The 20,871-nt window shown below is 38.7% G+C and overlaps 1 protein-coding gene and 1 long non-coding RNA gene across 4 annotated transcripts in view; one reads left to right on the top strand and one right to left on the bottom strand.

The window, feature by feature from the left end:
* LOC130545714 (uncharacterized) overlaps positions 1–15,791 on the top strand; it is a 37,512-nt gene extending 21,721 nt beyond the window's left edge. Inside the window, exons 2-3 of the long non-coding RNA XR_008961696.1 lie at positions 13,670–13,748; positions 15,538–15,791. This is a non-coding gene — a long non-coding RNA (uncharacterized LOC130545714). The remainder of the gene's footprint in view (positions 1–13,669; positions 13,749–15,537) is intronic.
* Positions 1–20,871, bottom strand: part of slc12a2 (solute carrier family 12 member 2) — a 54,277-nt gene that overhangs the window by 14,972 nt on the left and 18,434 nt on the right. For all 3 annotated transcript variants that reach the window (XM_057320398.1, XM_057320396.1, XM_057320397.1), the window contains exons 2-4: positions 4,845–4,964; positions 1,539–1,614; positions 1,358–1,453 (exon numbers count right to left, since the gene is read on the bottom strand). In XM_057320398.1, coding sequence (XP_057176381.1) covers positions 1,358–1,453; positions 1,539–1,614; positions 4,845–4,964 — 292 coding nt within the window. The remainder of the gene's footprint in view (positions 1–1,357; positions 1,454–1,538; positions 1,615–4,844; positions 4,965–20,871) is intronic.

The raw sequence follows: 20,871 nt of genomic DNA, 5'->3' as shown, positions 1-20,871 counted from the left end.
TACACGTGGTGTGGAGCAGGTGGACATTGCTTTCCTACCAACTAACATTTTAAAAATACGAACATTTTCATGAATCCGAAAATGTATGTCAGAACGACTTCACGAACGATTTACAGAAAAAATCGTTCTGCTCTTGTTTCATGAATGAGGCCCGTTGTGAGTTAGATGTGAGGTTTTGTAAGAAGTTAATTTGTGCTTATAAATACAAATAATGTACCAAATGATCAGCTGAATGATCGCTTCCAATGTCGCTTTATTATCAACCTTTACCAAAACTAAGCATCAATATGTTTCTTTCTTTATTAATAGCAGAAATCACACAGTTCATATATGAATATTAAGGTGAGGAAGCGTACACACTCGCTCATGTTTGGGAAAGATGTGGATGTCATGCATTGCAGGAAATGTTGAAGCTAATCTCAAAGATGATGGGTATAAACCGTGAGTGAATCTCTCTGGATGAGCGTGAGAAACAGCGTCAGTGCTGTCAGTCACTCGTCTAAAACAAAACTCAAGACTAAACACACAAAACTTCAGGATCACATTCATGGAAACAAACAGCTGAAGAGCTCATGAGAAAACAGCATCATGACGTCCCGTGGAGGAGAGCCACTATCAGTTTCAGATGTTCTCAGAGGAATCTTCATGGGTTTATCAACAGCTCTGACCATCATCCAAAACACCTCTGAACGACACGCACACCTATTTACTGCAGAACCCCTCAGAGATCATGTGTGAGAGTGTGCTTTTATCATCGCTTCATAACACGTCTTCTAACAGAACACCAGACCCAGGGGCAAGGTTTGATCCAGATTCAGTCTCTTCCCATGAATTCAGTCGACGCACGATGCAGTCATACACGTGTTGTTGCTCGACCATTTCCGCATCGAGTCGTCACTGAAGTTCTTCTTTTGACGGAAAGACAAACTTTATTTTTAATAACATGTTTTCTTAGATTTAGGTTTCGGGTGAGGGTTTGGGTTAACACATTTAACTGTGATCATTACCTACAGGCGTACACTACATTATGATGACAACTTAGCTCTCCCAATTGCAGCTAAGTATATAAAGTGGGAGGAGTTGGATCTGGATGCAGCCCCGCCCCCTGGATCTTGTGTTCTGCAGCGAGGACCATCTCTGTTGAAATGAAAGTGTGCCATTAGCAAAGGAAGAGTTGATTAACACATGAAAAGTGTTTGTGGATGTATCAGCAGGCTTTAGAATGAACCTTCAGTGACGTCTGTCTGGTGGCCAAATCTCATTTCAGCACAATTTACAGAAACACAATCCCAATGTACCGAAGTCAAATGGACCTGGATCAATCCCAGCATGCACCTGTCACGAGGTGGAGAATTACCTCCTCGTACGAAGCCGTTGGTGGCGATGGCGGAGGTGGAGCAGCCTGTGATGGACGTCACGACGGTCGCCATCAGCACGATGATGCAAGAGTACGCTGTGAAGAGAACAACATGAAGATGACGAGAGGCTGCTGGTGTTTATGAAGACGGGCACACCATTAATCACCCAGATAAACCTACCGATTCCAGCATGGCCCACGATCCACGTCATGCGAATGAACAGCATCACGCCCCATATGTTTAACATGCAGCGCACCTGCACACAGAAGATGATGCTGAGAACCACACCACTACATTCAAGAGCAAAAGCGTCTGTCAAACATCAGCTGAACCGCTTCAACACACACACATTCACTGAAACTACCAGACTGCTGAGAACATAGCAAAACTAAAAACCTGCACATTGTATTCAGCATTCTCCATCAATGTCTCGGGTTATTACTGCATTTGAAACTACTTTTAATACTACTGATTTATCTTATTTGAATGATTTTTCAACCATGTCTGTTGATGAAATGGTAAACTCTTTTAATCATGCTTGTTTGGAGATCCTAGACAATGTTGCACCTTTTAAAATGAAAAATCAAAAAGTATGTGCGCAACCTTGGCTAAATGATATTACTAGGAATCTTAGACGTGTCCTTAATAAATGATCAAAGTCTTCTTATTTTTCACAGATAATATCGCAAAATGTAAATAACCCAAAGGCATTGTTTACAACTATTGACAAAGTATATACATAATCAACTTGTTGACTTCTTAAGTATAAACAATATAATGGATACTTTTCAGTCCGGCTTCAGAAGTAACCATAGTACTGAATCAGCCTTAATGATATTTTAGTAAGTATGGATTCTGGCGTTGCATTGATGATGTTAGATTTGAGAGCAGCTTTCGACACTGTTGATCACGGAATCTTATTGCAACGTCTCAGAGACTATGTTGGTATAAACAATGTAGCCTTTAAGTGGTTTGATTCTTACTTACAGGACAGGACATGTTCTGTTAAGATTGGAAATTGCGTTTCGGAAATTACAACTGTCTTGTGGGGGGTCCCTCAGGGATCAATCCTTGGTCCAACTTTGTTTTCCTTATACATGCCACCTTTAGGGTCAATCTTTAGACGATACAATATTAATTATCATCTGTATGCAGATGATCTGCAGCTGTATTTTCCTCTGATGACAGATTCACGTGTAGCTTTCGATAGTGTTCACAAATGTTTAACTGAAGTTAAAGGATGGCTTGCTAGGAACTTTCTGCAACTAAATGAGGATAAAACAGAATTTATAATCTTTGGGAATAAACAGTCTGAGAAAGGCCAAACTGGAAACGTTGGACTACCATCCTTTAAGATAAACAACCATATTAAGTCTCTAGGAGTCGTCTTGGACTCAGAACTCCAATTGGATCGTCAAGTGTCGTGAAAGCATCCTTTTTTCAGTTGAGAAAACTGTCTAAGCTGAAACCTATACTGTCAAAGAATGATTTGGAGATTGTTATACATGCTTTTATTTCTATGAGGTTGTACTATTGTAATGCTTTATATCTGGGTTTAAGTGCATCCTTGACAGCTCGCCTTCAGTAGGTTCAAAATGCTGCTGCAAGGTTTTTAACGAACACTAAGAAATGGGAGCATATAACCCCTGTGTTGGTATCTTTACACTGGCTACCTGTAACATACAGAATACAATATAAAGTACTGATGCTTGTTTATAAGGCTTTAAATGGTCAGGCACCGGAGTATATAGAGGACATATTGACCCCCTACCGAACTCAACGCTCATTGCGGTCCTCCCATAGTATGCCGTTGACTGTTCCACGATCTTGGCTGAGGCATAGTGGAGACCGTGCTTTCTCTGTGAAAGACCCTGCTCTATGGAATGCGCTACCCATATCACTGAAGGTATCCCCAAGTCTGGACACTTTTAAAAAGAATGTAAAGACCTACCTATTTTCAAAGGCTTTTGGTGTTTGACTGGGTCCAAATCTTTGGGCCAGTTTTAGTATTGGCTTTATTGATGTTTTAAGTGTGATGGTATGTTGTCATTTACATTGTTCTATTGCTGTACAGCACTTTGGTCCATTATAGTGGTGTTGTTGTGCTCTATAAATAAACTTTGACTTGACTTGAAAAACAGTTATTACACGGCTGGTTGGAATGCTTGATTCTGATTGGCCAGTCGTGACATTTGCAGGTTCGTTATTCCCAGATAACAACCTCTCAAAACTAATAACACAGAAGATCTGCATTCAGTAAAAATGAGCTAATAGAATATTTCAAATTCACATTTCATGTCCAGTTTTTTCTCATGTGGCAAGTAGCCGTGTAATAAGCGGGATAATGTACAAGCAGCCGGCTGTTATCACCAAATAAACCCTTCAGTGAGATACAAGACCCTCGGCTTCTTATTTCTGCCATAACAACCGGCTGCCTGAACATTATCCCTTACATAGGAAAATAATCCCAGAAAAAATGTTTAAAAACTCTTATAAAATGAACATGCAACTACAATAATTTAAGAAAATGACATTCAAAATAACAAAAGAAAAAAAACCTGAAAAGCACACAAGCTTTATGTCCATGACATTAAATAAATTCATCAAATATAAAGGTCTATTCACAGATAAGTGCCGGATTGAACAGTTTTATACTAGCATTAGCATTAGGTGGTAAATATCTTTATGCTCTTTCACTGGAACCGAAGCTTCTGGTTTATAAAGAAGGTCAAACAGTAAACACACAGGATCATTCCTTCAGAACACATTTGAACACATCAGACTGAAATGCTTTCAAATGTGGATGTAATTCCTGTGGTGGTTTGGATGAAAATGAAACGCAGGACAGTTTGAATAACATCATGAGAAGCAGTGTGACGTCAGACCAGAGGAAGTCTTTGTCATAATAATGACCAGGAGACATGAAACAGAAGTCCCTCCTGACACTGACCGTCATCACTGCAAACCTTCAGTCATATGGTGCGCACGTTCACGACGATCACGTGTTTAAGACTCATCTCCTGGTGCATTAGTGCAGCTCCACATCATCTCACAGACACAACTAACCGCTAGCCTTCTCCTGATGCTCATTCGAATTCTTTATGACACTCCGAGTTCCAAATAAAAGCAAAACACGTGATTGAAAAGTGCACCAAACCTATTTAAGGCACTTCTTTCCTTTGATATACATATTGTATTACTCATCTAATTTGATCCCTGTGCAGTAGTTTCAAATCTTTCAGACGTTCAGAGAATCATAGGCCTATTTCATTATATGAATCTGAATCATAATGACTCCAAGTGTATTGGGCTGAACAACACGCCATTATCTGAAATCACCATCAATAGCCCGGCGACCAACAAACACTACTGGAAATGACAGAAAACATCTTTACGTTCATTTTGTTTGAGGACACATTTCAGATTTCACCTGCTACAGTGTTGATAATGAACTGATCCCAGAAGAGTTTTGCATGAGTTACTCACCAGCACTCCTTTAACCCAGCCAAACTTCACCACTCCTTTAGACTCCGACGCTTCTTTAGCCGCGGCTTCTTCAGCAGGTGTCAACTCATCTCCATTAGCAAAACCATCTTCAAACGGCTCCTACAAACACAAACCAACATCCACATCAATAAACTAGGGCTGCAACAAATGATTATTTTGATAATCGAACGATTATTATAGCGATTATTCGACCAATCGTTCATTATTTTGCCGATTAATCACCCTGCACACCATCTCATCGTCACACAATTACACACATTCAGACCATCTCTGTCACAGTAGTGTTCTCAAGTCTCAGTACCTAAAAATAAAAAAGTTTCTTAAGATCCGCTACCACAAGATTACTGGGTCAACCCGGAAATGAGGACGGTTGGTAACGTCATAGACGAGCAGCCAAGCTGCAGCTGTGAATCCACACAAAAGATGCTCAGAACCGTGTACAGAAATGCTTTAATTCGATTTTTAATGCAAAAAGTTTTCAAAACATCTGCAGTGTTTCCCATACAATGCTTTACTTGGGCGGGCCGCCCAGGTATATTAATGGCCGCCCAAGTATATTTGGTGTCACATTTGGTCATTTTTCATCCATCCGTGATGGTGACTGTATCTGTGCTGGATTAACTAGAAGATAAACAGCGTTTCCGCGTCTTCTCTCTTTCCTGACTCGTTTGATGTGAGTTGACACGCCTCCGCTCTCTTTCTCGTGAGCTCCGTGTCCTCGGTCCCTACCAATGAGTTTGGTGCGGTGTTTGCGCGCTTGTGGTTAGCTCCGTGTAACATTCTCCATATTTCCATAAGTCACTCAGACGCGTGTCTCTGCAGCCCGCGCCTCACTTTATAACTCTTAGTAAATATAACATTAGAATAACAATACAATCAAGCCTCACTTTACGCAAACACGACGTGATGACGTCACAGATATGCTAATTAGTATGTGACGTCACCAGTGCCACGAGGCTCTCCAAATCCTGTGGGAAACACTGATCTGGTATTAACGCTTTGTCACTACAGTAACAAAATGAATTCACATTATTCATTCAATGATGTCGCTCAAGCAGTATTTCGATTTTTTTATTTTAAGTGTTTTAAAAAATGTTAAATGCTCCCAAATTTGTGAGAAGCCAACAATAGTGTAGCCTATAAAACCTTTTACAATTAGAAAGACAAGTCTGGTTGCTGGAGAATAAAACCAGCATTGACTTTCTGCTAGTGAATAGTGTTCATCTGGATTTGATTTGGCTTGTAGGGTCACACACAATCTTTCAACACACATTCAATATTTCCATTCTATGGCCGTCTGTACGTGAAGGCCGAGTGGACTGACTCGTGCTTGTCTGGTAAAGGTTTCATTTTGGATGTTATTAAAACTTCAGTCAGTAATGTCACATGAGAGGTTTAAGTGAATGAAAGATGCCTGCTGAAAGAAATGAAAACTGCTTTAATAAATTGTGTGTGTGCGCGCGAGTCAGGGGAATAGCTGCGGTCAGATGTCCTTGAGTTTGTGAGAGGTCAAACACAGGAAGCGGAAACAATGCTGTGACATCATTACTGCCCTCCCGCCCTCTCTATAAATGAAACTGTGAAGTTTATTACATCCCTCTCCCCCACCGCTTCACTGTAGCACGAGGACAAAGCAAACGGCAGCTCGATGAGAATGTGAAAGAGTTGGTGAGGTGATGAAGATCAGATGATGGGCTTCTCTTCTGTCCACACCAGCTCATTTCTTTAGGAAGTTCAGTGAAGATCACGTCCTCTTCGCTGTCCTTCAACATATGAGCCAGTGTTGATGTATGGGCGTTTATTGATGACTGATGGCTTCAGGTCATACTGTATTACACACGCCAGAACGCACGCACAAACATGCACACACACTCACACACACACACACGCACACGCACACGCACACGCACACGCACACGCACCGCCTCCTGATGTGGATCTAATTTAAACTCTTGGGATAAAGGACTTTCAGTCTGTTCATGCTAAATTAAAGTAGTGGTCGACTGATATGGGTTTTTTAATGGCCGATGTTGATATTAAGAAAGCACTGTGGCCAATTGGCCGATATAACAAATGCAAATAAATAAGTAAATGAGAGACACAGAAAATTGGTGAAACAGACTAAAACACACGAAAAGGTCCACACGTGACATTACATTAATTGTGGGCAGCTAAACATGGTTTAAGGTTTTTAAGGTGTTTCTACTAGGGATGTTAATGATTAATCGACGATCGATTAATCGCGATAACAGTTTACTCGAAATAACTTGATGATGATCGAGCTCAAAGTCATGCACGTGCGTGCGGCTTATGCGCATAACACACACAGCAGACTCATGCAAAAACACAATGGCTGTCCACTTATTACATTACTTGGCTACCCGCACACCTTAGTTTTGCATTTTTCTTTTATAGAAATAAAAAGAAAGTTCATTTGAACAATGGACGCAAGAGTTTGCGAGCCGCACATCTGTCAGCGCGAGCTGCAGTCGTGAGGCGCGATGATTGACAGGTCGAGGCGGAGGAGAGCTTTTATTAATAAAAGTCTAAGTAGCATTGTCCTTGTTTTATTGTTGCATTTTCATTTAAAATAATAATAAAGCACAAACTGTGTTGAAGTAAGGGGAAAATCTGAAGATCTTTGAATTTATTGACATTACAAAACAGGTACAATGTTATCAGTCTTATTCGTTTTGTTAATAAACATTCTGTTTCATATAAGCAAGTTTGTCAGTGGACTATTTTTTGTTGTTAAATTAAAAGTAAATAATGAAGGAATAACTATTGGTGTCAAAAGAAAATGTACCATCCGCCTTTGTTAGTAAAAGTTGACCATAAGTGCGTTTGTAATGATACTAGGCTATTTTGTGATTGTTGAGTTTTTCGTTAAGAATAATAATGAAGAAACATTTCAAGCATTTGGTTTAGTCAAAGAAAAAAGATCTAAAGCTGCGGATCAAAATAAGCGCTATAGATGCAAAATGCAAATATATGTTCTTTTATAATGTGTGCTATCGGTAACGTATGTTGTCACAAGTTGATGAAATCCTCACCAGCATTCCTGAAGTGTACGGTACCATCAGGGTTTTTAGGTTTGCATTGATCGCATGTGGACAGCCGATCAGTTATTGTATTCCAAATGGTTTAGCACATCATGTAACTGTTATTTTAGCTTCTGCTCATGTAATACAAACAATGATGTTATTTATGTGAGACCAGTGGCGTAACTTTGGTTTCAAAAGTGGTGGGGACAAAGTCAAATCAATGGAAAACAATACTTTAAGAAGGAAAATATTTATATAATAACTAAAATAATGACACTTCTTTATGCTTGACAATGGATGCGCAAGCGGCGCGTTCACCGCGTGTTTGTTCCACAAGCTTAGTTTTATTCAAATAAGTGCTCGGGACACAATTGACTTGGCAAAAAGTGGTGGCGACATGTCCCGCCTGCAAATTATGATGCCTCAGTGTGAGACACAAGTCTCAAGTTCAGGACCGCTAAAGGTTGTAACACGTTATGGACATTTGTGAGTTCTCTGTAATACTGTGGATAGTGTCCATGCGCTGTGTCCTATGCACATTTAGAAAGAAAATAACAAATCAAGCTATTCTCTCACGCAGACGCGCGCAATGATACGAGTCTGCTTATATGCGATTACCAGAGTGCACATCTGAGGCGGAGGCACGTTGTATATTGGTCCACATGTTCATTATCAAATACATCTGTTTATTATATTAGCAATCACACAGATTCATTTGAACAATGCTACTAGGCTTTTTTTAAACTTAGAAACCTTTTTATTCAGGTGAGGAAGATGGAGTTTTGCGTGGCTTTTGCGCGCTGTCATGCCTATATACTGCAGAGGCATATTTCAGTATTAATGTTAACCAGTAATCGATTAATTGATCCTTAATGTGAATGAAAATCGATTATGGGAATTTGTCTAAATTGACATCCCTAGTTTCTACAAAAAGTAAAATGATGTGATCAAGAAGTCATGACAACATAGGTTTTCACAAAATATGTTTCAGTTTGCTCCTGTACAAGTGTATTATACCCATGATTCATTGACGTTCTTAACACACGCGCACACACACAGTCAAAGCATCTGACTTCATCATTCAAATTGATTTGAAAAGCTGTATTCAGACAGTAATTGTTTCTCATGGGGATGTAGAGTGTCTTCATCATTTCCAGGGGTTAGTGGGTGATTTTATTGCTGTCTGAATCCAGAATGTCAATGTTTTTCAGTAAAATCCCCACTGAATGCACATTTCTCTTAATGCACACAAGCATCACTTCTATCACAGAGGATCTTCTCAAGCACATTTATTACTGCAGACATCTTCATGAGAAACATTTAGTGAAAGGAATAAGGCTGAAGAACACAAGGAGACAATGTTATGTGTAGTGCACAAGAGTACAGCGGCTCTGTCCTAAATAACACAATGTGACCCGCGGGATGTTATTAAAGCAATCGAAACAAGCAGGAAAGCACTCTCAGTCGGTCAAAGCATGAGTCATGTGCACTTTTATATCTCACATCCAGCATTTGTTCATTTATTCATCACAGGTGTCCATGACGTAGCCAACCGCCCGCCTCAAACAGGAACTCTGGGAGATTGTTATTTACAGAAGTCTCTAAGGAGAGTTCACTTCAATAAAGTCATTTCCTGTTTCCTTCTCTCATCCCAACACTGTCTGTCCTTCTACACTGTACACGAACTCAAATAAAGACATCAAAAGGCTCAAAACAACTCGTACATGTTTGTATTCTGCATTACGAAAAATAAATAAACCTAACCTGAACCTCATCATATAAACTTCTCTATAAGAAGGTTGTTTGTGGTGCTCATGTGTGCAGGTTGACAGCACGTGTGGAGTTTATTAGAAACGCATCTTATAAGGACAGCCAAACCTTCTTTTGTGGGAATGAGGCATGTGTTGAAAACAGAAACTCACCACCACAGCCCTCTAATGATACAGTCAGACAAAAAGACTTTCCCAAAAGACACGTTGGTCAAGAACAAGAATCTAAAATGACATTAAGGTATCTCGAACGCTTCTGGAGTTAGAGGCATGCATATTTTGTAAAATGCCCTTTCTTTATTTTTGAGCTGTCACCATTGGCATAAAATGCATCAATTATTCTTAAAATTAACAGATATACTGATCTTTGTGTAAAAATAAAATAATAATGCTGGCATATTTCTCATGTCATTTTTTACCCCCTCTAATATGGCTCCAAATTTAGAGTGAAAATTGTCATTTTTGCCTCCTTCTACAAATTAATTGATTACTTAATAACTATTCACCTGTGGCATTTCATAATTTGGCTTTCATCTCTACTGATGTTGGTCTTGCGCTGATCTCGACTTTCAATCATTTTGACAGTTGTAAAATACTGCTCATAAATATAAACGTATCTAATATATATATATACAGTATATATATATATATATATATATGTGTTTTCCAAAGCTGAGAGAGATGCTCTCTCTAGTGATGCTGATGTTAACAATGACTGCATTGCTTTGATGGATAAAAACAAATAATCGATTATTAATCGGTTACTGTTTTTTATTGTATAGAAAATATTCTTATGTCTCATCTCATTTGAAAATGTAAATCATAAAGACATTTTTATTTTCAGTGTGAGGAGTGCTTGCTTGCGTCTCTCTCTCTCTCTCTCTCTCTCTCTCTCTCACCCACTGAGGTAGAGGTCTGCACGGGACTGTTTTTTCCGTCCCGCTCCTGCCTGCTAAAATTCATTCCGCACCCACCCGCTCCCGCTTAAAATTCACTAGTGTTCACCCGCTAACTGCTAAGAATGATTTTTGTCCCGACCCGACGGATCCTGCTAAATTTAGATCACGCTTCCAAGTCTCACATTTAAATTTCTCCATAACAAATATAAAATACGCTATACAAAACATATCAGTTTTTGGTAACACTTTACAATAAGGTGCTATTAGTTAACATTAGTAAATGCATTAGCTAACATTAGCTAACAATGAACAATTTAGTTTTTCAGCATTTATTAATTCTTTTTAATTTTAGTTCATGTCAATACAGTTATTCATGTTAGTGCATGGTGCATTAACTAATGTTAACAGTGACAACATTTGATTTTAATATTGTATTAGTAAATGCTGAAATTAACATGAATTAATATTAATAAATGCTTCAGAAAAATTGTTCCTTGTTAGTTTATGTTAGCTAATGCATAAACAATTGTTAACAAATAGCACCTTATTATAAAGTGTTACCCAGTTTTTTTATCGTCTCGTCAATATAAAACATTGCTCTTACATTTTAATGTCAATACAATAGAGAAAATGTCCCAGAGAAAAATTAATTAAATACAACGTCTTTCACTCAAACTATAAGCAAAATATGAACCCGTTGGCTTATATAGCTATATATATAGCGCTCTCTCTCTTCTCTAAGGTGCACTCGGCGACCTGCCCGCACTGTCTGGAGGCTGACGCGTGCAAATTAAACTTATAACGGAGTAAGAACTGGTCCACGCACGCAGCACATCCACAACACAGTCCTCAGATCAGGCTCTACATGTGGTCAGTCAGAAGGATGTCTGGTGTGGGCACCCGTCCAAAGACCCGCTCCCGTCCATAGTACCAGAGTTTCCGACCGCTACCGTTTTTTATCCGAAAAAAAATTGAATCCCACGCCGCAAGAATCCGTATCGGGTCCCACGGGAGAGCCGGGGGAATGCAGACCTCTACACTGAGGTGAGTGTGCACATAAATTAAGCACAAAAAAAATGTTTCTGAACGCCACATTGCGTCTCCAAGCCGTCAGCTGTTGTTATGAAAGAAGCGCGTGCCTCTGAATCGTAGTTTCAATGTGGAGCTTTGACAAGAAAGACGAGAGAAAGTCGCAATAGTAAATGTGTGAGGGAGACAGACTTGCATGTGCTTTAATGTTGAAAACTGAGAATCCAACGGGATTTCTAATCCAATCGTTGACATGAGAATCATAATTGAATTGCATCAGTAAAGCGGTGACGATTCACACCACTAACAGGCAGACAGTAGTGTTTGATTTGTTAACGTGTGTGGATTATTAATGTTTATTACACGGCTGGTTGGAATGCTTGATTCTGATTGGCCAGTCGTGACATTTGCAGGTTCGTTATTCCCAGATAACAACCTCTCAAAACTAATAACACACGGTAACCCGGACGCAGCAAATCATTTTGACAGGTTATTTTGACAAATGAATTATAAATATGTCTTTTAATAACATATATGACATTATATTTACAAATGATTCAACCTAATTGCCTGTTCGTGACATCTGAACGTCGTTTCTTACCTTAAAATTGAAAGTAAACGGCTTTTCCTCACGGAAGGTCTGCATTCGGTAAAAATGAGCTAATAAAATATTTCAAATTGACATTTCATGTCCAGTTTTTATCTCATGTGGCAAGTAGCCGTGTAATAAGCGGGATAATGTACAAGCAGCCGGCTGTTATCACCAAATAAACCCTTCAGTGAGATACAAGACAAACAACTGGCTGCCTGTACATTATCACTTACTTATTAAATGTGAATTTCTGGCATTAAAAATGTAACTGTTGTGTTTAAAACAGAAAACCCAGCACTGAATTTCAGCCCCTGCTCAAGTTACACAGTGTGAATGAGCCTGTAGTTTCCTGCCCCGCTCCTTATGAACACCATGAAATGAACACTGCAGTCATTGTGAGAAACATCAGCTCTGTGCTGAAGGTGAACTCTTCTGAGGGCTGTTTATCAGATCCCAGACTGCACTGGTTGGTTGAGTTTGGGGGGGGGGGTTGGGCTCTTTTTAGTGGTTGTTGTTTTTTGGGGGTGGGCGATAGTGGTCGGTTGAGTTTGGGGGGTGTTTGTGGGGTCACTTCCTGTTTAGAGCACAGAGACTCAGAGGATATGTACTGTAATTAAGAGAGTCATGAAACGTACCGGCACAAACAGTCACTGCTTCTGTTTACTAGTGTACTGTACTGTCAAAACACTTTCACTTCATCTCAAAACCAGAAAAGTTTCTATGTTCTTATAAAAAAGTTCATATCTTCAGTGATTTTTCATGCTGAGGTTTGTGAGGTGTTGTGCACTCTGTCCTCAGATCAGTGCGAGGTGGTTTCTCTTCATGTCATTGTTGCTTTAACACACACAAAAGTTTGACGCAGCGAGTGGGGAAGATGTCACACATCATTCTAGACAACATTCTTTACTTTGACTTTTAGCTACGTGTAATTCTATAAATACCCTGTTGTGAATCACTTGTGAGAGGACATCCTCTAGTGACGTCCTTTACACGTGCATTTTTAGTTCATCATGACCTCTGAAAAATTCTTATGAAATATGCAAAAGCAAATGTGCTTTCACCTTGAATAATACTGCAATGATTCATTTGAGTGCCCCAATTAGTTTTAAAAATGTTGTGAATAGACGTCCACTGACATCCTTTACACATCACGCAACACCCATTGTAGAAAGCAGGAAAACATTTTTTTAAACACACGATCATTTGTATTCATCCAAGTTAGTTTAATGACAAATTATATTTGCAAAGTGCCCTGTGTGGTCAAGTGATTACAAAGCTACTGCATTATTCCATTTTCTTTAGGCCTACATTACAATTTATGTTAAGTTATGCATATGCATATACATCAGATATAATGTCATAAATATTTCCTTTCACAATTTAAAGTGGACGATTGCCCAAACTGATTTTGTAACAAATCTCACGGTTTTTTAAAATCCCGCGATCTCGCGTTGACGCATTTCTGTTTCAGTATGGCCATGGTAGAGGAGGACTTGAGAATGGCGGTTTGGCATTCGAAAAGTGACCGAGTATTACAAAACTACTGTTGGGTAAGTACATTTTGTATTGTTTTATTAATGTGTTTGAGTTTTACTTGTTGGACACGAAAGAACCTTAAGAAATGATGCGCACATTGTCAACTGACATGTAGTTTGAGTTTGGCTAAAATTAGCTAGCAGGCTAAAAGGTAGTAGGGTTAAAGTTAGGCTTTACCCTAAAAGGTTGTTTCTACACTTGAGTTGTGCTATTTTATGCTTCTTGCTGGGAAATTGATAGCAAAATCATCAAGCCTCCCTCCCTCCCTCCTCTATATATCTATATCTATCTATATATATTTGGGTAGTTAACAAATGAACCATACTACAGGGCTTTTCCTGCATAGAGAAATTGGAGGTGGCTGCCTCCGTCAAATGTCGTGCCGCCTCAGGCTCTCGCCCAAATTATGTTGCGAGTCTTCACAAGAAATGCTGCGTGCATTTAACAGACTGTCATTTGTAACTGCAGTTGCGACATTTCGCCAGCCTGTGTTTCACGGCTGTTTGTTTTGCATCCAAGTACGTTTAATTTCTTGAAATTTCTTAAATTAACATGACGTACATCATTGTAATGTCTTTAGCTGTGCAATTGGATCGTTGAATCAGCGTATACTGTACACAGAGAGTTCGCCAGTATGAACGCACATTGCGTTTAGAACGACTCACACACGAATGACTCATTTGAACCGATTCATTTAAACTATTGAACTTTTCAGTCATACGAATATAAGCGATCCTTGAGTCATTTAAAGTGAACCACAGAGAATGCAAGTTGTGAATGAGCTTTGCTCATTTTGAAAGACTGCTTAATTCAGTTGGCTATTGTGGGCTGAAAAGTTAGTTGAAATGATAAAAAAGCTTTATTTGATTAAAAAACATTTCTGTTTCTTTGAATAAAAGTAATGTTTTATATAACTTAATAATTGTCATTTTTATCTAATTTGATTAGAACTTTTAATATGTCAAAGTCACTTTGGTTAAGCCACTTAAAGGTACGGTAGGCCTACGTGTGTCATGGTTCTGCTCCACCTTGTCTTGCTTCTCTTGACCAAGTGGCAGAACCATGATAGAACCTCTTGTTTTATGTGGAGAGAGTCAGTTTTGGCATTCCATATACTCCCTCTCTCCGGTGTGGCGTCTCTGTTCCCGCCCTTTCGTCTCGTTATTGTTTGTTAATTAGTTCATGTCCTGCACCTGTCCCCTCTTGATTTATCCCCTTTATAATGCCCTTGTGTCTTCTGTCTCGTGCTGGTTCATTGTACTGTGTCGTGTTTGTGTAATGTGGTGAGTTCCTGTCTTTGAGTTAGTTTAGTTTATTTTGTAGTTGTGATGCGTTTTAGTCTAGTCCTGTTAGTTTAGTTAGACTTGTTCCTGTTTCCATGTTTGTTACTTTACCCCCACGTGGGTCTTTGTTTTGTTGCTTTTTATTTATTAAAGTTTGTGTTAACCCCTTACCCGCTGTCTGCACCTGGGTCCTCTGTCTCCGTGTCTCTCACCACCCACCATTCTTGACAACGTGTGTGTGTACAAGATCAGGATGGCACCACCTCCGCCTCATTTTGAGCCAGGAAAAACCCTGTACTATTGACTGCAACAAATCTGAAAACACTGTAATTTTTCTGAGGTGAAGTAATCCTGATGAATTTCTTTTACAGAATCATGTTAAATGCCTTAATGGTGAAATTCAGTATGAGGGGTGGTGGTCAACTTGAAAAGAAGCCATTCAAAGCTATACTATGGAAAGGTAATTTTGGCCTTATGACATTGCAAAAATCTCTTTTTTCTATTTATGGCTGTGGTTTAGGCGGATGGACACAGCATGGGTTGCCAGATGACCTTGTAACAATGCGAAACACCCAGGTCTGATCACCCTGCGGTGTCTTGTGATAAAGGGCCGAAACACCCAATGAGGCTGAGGTGCACAACTGACCATGGCATCGATGGGAACCATACAAAGGGCATTATCAGCAGCACCTCACCAAAAGGCCTCTTTCACTCAGGATAATGTGATGACATTGGGACACACAACTCATGAGATGTCTCTCTGGACAATGGCAAGGAAAGGTAAGTATGCTACGTGATGTGTTTCTATAATCATTTATCCCCCAAACACAGAGGACGCCTACCCGACGAACCAGTGAAACCTCAGACCTCCTTTCCTCTATTCATATTCTTGACTGCTCCCCCCCGTCATGCGTAAGGCGTGCAGAGAAATGTCCTATTGGGCAATCCAACTGTGCTGAAATAGTGGGATTATAACACCTAGTCCTAGTAAGCCAATCAGTGGACATTCTCTACAAGAACATCAGGTTTTACCAGGTTTACATACCTGGTTAAGAGTCTTTCTCAAGGGCACCACAGTGTCATTGAAGACGGAAGACATATATTCTTTGTCACAATCTAGACTCTTAATAGATTATGTAGACTTTCCATGATCCAGAATGCCAGCTATTTGCTTAAGTTCATCTTTCAAACGGAACATACTCTTCAGCTGCTTTTGCTACCCTTAAAAAAGTTTATTCTAGTGTTATTAGTAACTTTTATTGACATAAGATTATTCTAGAGAAAAATAACTTGTAATACATGTTAATTACAATCTTGTATGTATTTTAAATTTAGTCGTGAATTTTTCATAACAAATTCATGTCATTTACCTCAAATTTTGCCTTAGATTTCTTTTCTACTTTTTTAATATTCATATTCTCTTCTCTCACTCAGATGCTTTGAACAGGTGTAGCCCAAATGCAACAGATGCAGCAATGGCAGAACACCTGAAGCACGCTGGGGGTGGTGGATATAAAAAATGAGCCATAATCAACTGTTACCGACTCGAAAACATTTACACATGTGTTAACCATAAGCGAGTATTTTGTCGTTTACTTGTTTGATTGCTGTTTAACAGTAATACAAGACTGTTAGGAAATAATAGGTAGTGCCATAGCTCTGACTTCCATACATCAATGGTGGAACACATGATTCACACTTCTGGAAGAGCTGGTGGTCGGGAACCAAGAAAATGAGAGTAAACATTTAGAAAAAAATGGAAAGACTAAAGTAGTTACTAGGGCTGTGTATTGGCAAGTGCCTCTCGATACGATACATATCACGATAGATGGGTCACGATACACTGTATTGCTATGTATTTTGATACGATACACATTTGCGATATATTGCAATACTTTAAATAGAAAATGTAAAAAGTAGAGCTAGAAATACATCATGCTGTGCACCAGCGGGGGTTTTCTGTAAGGATAAGTGTAAAAACATCCCTTACCTCTGCAGAGTGGCCATGATGTGTGATGCATGGACCTTTAGATCAGAGGTTTGGCTTCTCAAACTGTGGATTGCGCCCCTCAAGTGGGTAGCACAGGGGAATAAGGTGGCTCACGCAAGTCACTTGGCTGTTGTGGTGCATTACAGTTAAAACAATGAACATGGGCAGTATAAAACCTCTGGTTCATCCGTGCTGTAAATGCGCTGGTGTCACATCCGTGAAAGCACAATAAATGTCATTGTAACTTTTCTTAATAAACTTTCTGTCTAATGCACTGCAGTAGCCAAGTGACTTGTGTCATGACTTGCGAAGCTACAAACAGCATTATTTGATATAACTCATTACTCCATGACTTATTTCGAAAACCAAAGCACACCCACACATCAGCTCTGAGAGCTCCAAGCGTTCTTATATTTTTCACCATGCTCGCTTCCACTTACTTTTGGCCGTATGTATATGACATGATTTAAAAAATATATCAATAGTAGAGGTATCACTATCCATACACTATCGGAAAAAAAAAAATTGCGATAGTTACATGTATCGATATTTTTGCACAGGCCTAGTAGTTATATATGTGTTAACTATAATACTGTACTTTTGTTATTTTCGTGTCTGATTAATGGCTGCTTAACATTAATGTAAAACTCCATTGCTATTGAAATTCTACTATTTCTGTTTTCTTGTTTGAATAGTAGCTGATTAACAAATGGAAGACAATTAAAAAATGTGATGTTCACTATAAAATATGCTGTGATAAGTTAAAACACTTCCACAAATAATATGTTATTGTTTGTGATGTACATGTGATTAAAACGTTGTATAGACGTTCAGGTCAGACTGGACCGATTTTGAAAATTTTTAGAAACTATTTCAATTGTATTGTATTGAACAAATGTTTGTTGGGTAGTTTCTGGTTCCCATAATGTTCTGGGAACCAAAAACTAACGTTAGGGGAACGTTACCCTAACGTTATAGAAACCATGAAACTGATGTTTTATTTTATTTTAAGATAACCAAAAACAAACCTTAAAAAAAACTTTCTGGAAACCAGAAACTAACGTTAGGGGAACGTTCCCAGAACGTTAGCCTAAAATATTTTTCTCGGTCTGTTTGGCCTCACTACACGTCAGTAAAGAATACATCCATACTGTGTTTTTATCCATGGCTTGTCTAATCTAATTAAAATAAGTAAAATACATCATCCCACACAATATAGAGGATGAAATCAATGCATTACATTATTCTTTTAGCCTAATAATTCCATTTTCATTAGTGAAGTAGCCTAATTTTCGATTTAAGGTTACCTAATATAATATGTCTATACCTTGTTCTCATATTAAACAAAATGTTATTGTATATTTAAATGCTCTCTGTATCGAGTTCCGCCACAATAAATACACAGGTAAGCACACTTCCACCAGCGGACAGAGAGCACGTGTGGGAAAATATGTTGCGTCAACCACCTGAAAAGCAGATAAAAACACAAATATTTTTAAACGCTCCCAGGGTGGTGAGTACAGAAAAGACGCAAGCCCTGACTAGCAACAGTCCAGTCCAGTCACCACCGCATGACAGGTTTTCACCCAGATTATCCTTCCTATTATTTTCTATGTAGTTTAAATTGAGCAGCGCGTCTACATAACTGAGATGTACACATCACGCGAACTCAGGGACATTTATGTTGATTATATTTTGCAGCTATATTTTAATATCCTTATTTAGCGACATACGCACTTCATATTAACCCTTTCCGCTCTGTGAGCGTTGCTTCTCCCGCCAAAGACACATCGCATATAAAGACCTGCAGACACCAAGAGCGGGTCAATAAATGGACACTTTTACTGTAACGCTTAAGTAAAGGATAATGCAGCAGTAATAAAGTATTTTTAGCTGTCAGTCAGTTAACTGTTTGCTATATAGGTTTGTGACAGATTATATAACGTCTTGTATCTACATACAGCATTTATGATGTTAATAATATTAATTGCATTAATAATCAGCATGTTAAGAGCATTTTATAATGAATCATGTTTTAAGGAAAGATTATTTAGAATCAGTTCTAGTATGAAATGGCATTGAAAGGCTACTTGTTAGTAACTTTGTAAGTATTTGCGTTCAGCAAACCAGCGGCGTCTTGTATTGCCTTCTCGTAAGGGCGGTAAATCGCTTTCCCGCTCTTTGTCCTTCACAACTCCTTCCTGGTGGAACGCTCTTCCTAACTCAGTCTTGTCAACCACATCTCTCACGACATTCAAAAAACGACTTCAAACCCATCTCTTCTGTGAACACTCGACAGAAAAAAAACTAACCCTCTCTCTTCCTCTCAACAGGTATTGGTCTGGCTTTTGTTGAAACTAGTAACTTTGTATTAGCACCTATTGTATTATTGCTCCTGTATGACATATCGCTTATTGCAAACCCTGAACTCTCTGCAAGCCGCTTTGGATAAAAGGGTCTGCTAAATGACTACATGTAAATGTACGTACTTCTGCTCATGATAAATTCATTTCAGTTGTTACATTTGTTGTAGTTTTTTAAAATATTAAAATAGACCTACGCTTCAGCACCAGAGAAGAGCCTACAACACATTTTCTCAGTTACCAGGCTTTCTGTTTCAAACATACTGTCGCTATCAGAATATAAAATAAATGACCTGATAAAACATTATTATTATTAGACTTCGCAGACTCTCTGCAACACGTCCAGACTGAAAATCTGAGCAAAAGTCCAGTAGTGTAATCCAGCCTTTAACTGAAAACAACTCACACACACATCTGCATATACACCAGTGACACCGTTTTGTCTCAAAATGAACATAGGTCATGTTTTTTGGTAATATTGCTTGTAAAAACTACATACATGTCCTACATTAATTTAAAGGCCTAGTCCTGCCACCATACAATCATACTGATGTGTGTGCGTGTCAGATATTATACAGGTGTGAATGTAGCTCATCATATTCATACTGTAACGAGGCTTATAATTGTGAAACAAATGAAACATCTTCACATTAAGACTGGGCGATAAAACGATAACTCCAAACGTAACATGAATATGATGAAGTTTGTTGCATGACAACCCATGCGCAGTCACTGGATCATAACCAGCCTTTTATTTTCTTAGACTATTTGCAAGAAAATGCTCACACTGTTTTGCACACACATTTGCAATTGTGATTTTGCCTTTACAGAGAGATCATTAATCATGACACAGTGTTCATTCCATCACATTCACATCCACTAATTACCAGCGTATATATCTCTGACATCACACACACATTAACATCTTTAATTTGTTTATTAAATAAACATTCTACCAGAAAAGTTTAAAAGTTAAAGAATCTTTAACCAGTGTAAATTAGGCTTGGTACATGATTTTCATGAGACAAAAAGAATTTTCAGTCTCAGAAAATGTTATATTAATATTAAGATACTGTTTATCGGCCTATATATCGGTTATCGGCTTCCAATGTTAAAGAAGTATCGGTTATCGTTATCGGCCAAAATTTACACATCGGTGCATCCCTAATTTTAATGTTGTTCCCGTTTAAACTTTCAAGCGATTTGACTCACAGACGTTTCTTTTGGACATATGAATGCGTGGCGCACATCCGACGCACGTGAACACAGACGCGTGTTCACAGACACAGCACAGGTACTGAAGTTCTCGTTCACGTCTTATTAGCCATTTAGCTGTAAAATTCATTCTAGATCATGCCAAAAACACGCAAATGTCATATAAACACAGTGGCTAATGTTATAAGTGAAGTTAGCGCAGTGGATGATGTGTATCAGCATTAGCATTAGCTCTTAAAGTGACAGTAACCTAAATAAACCTGATGCTGTCTGTTATAATAAGTCT

Source organism: Triplophysa rosa, linkage group LG22, assembly GCF_024868665.1.
Source record: "Triplophysa rosa linkage group LG22, Trosa_1v2, whole genome shotgun sequence".
Taxonomy (NCBI): domain Eukaryota; kingdom Metazoa; phylum Chordata; class Actinopteri; order Cypriniformes; family Nemacheilidae; genus Triplophysa; species Triplophysa rosa.
The sequence above is the reverse complement of the archived record's forward strand: the minus strand, read 5'-3'. Positions and strand labels throughout refer to the sequence as shown.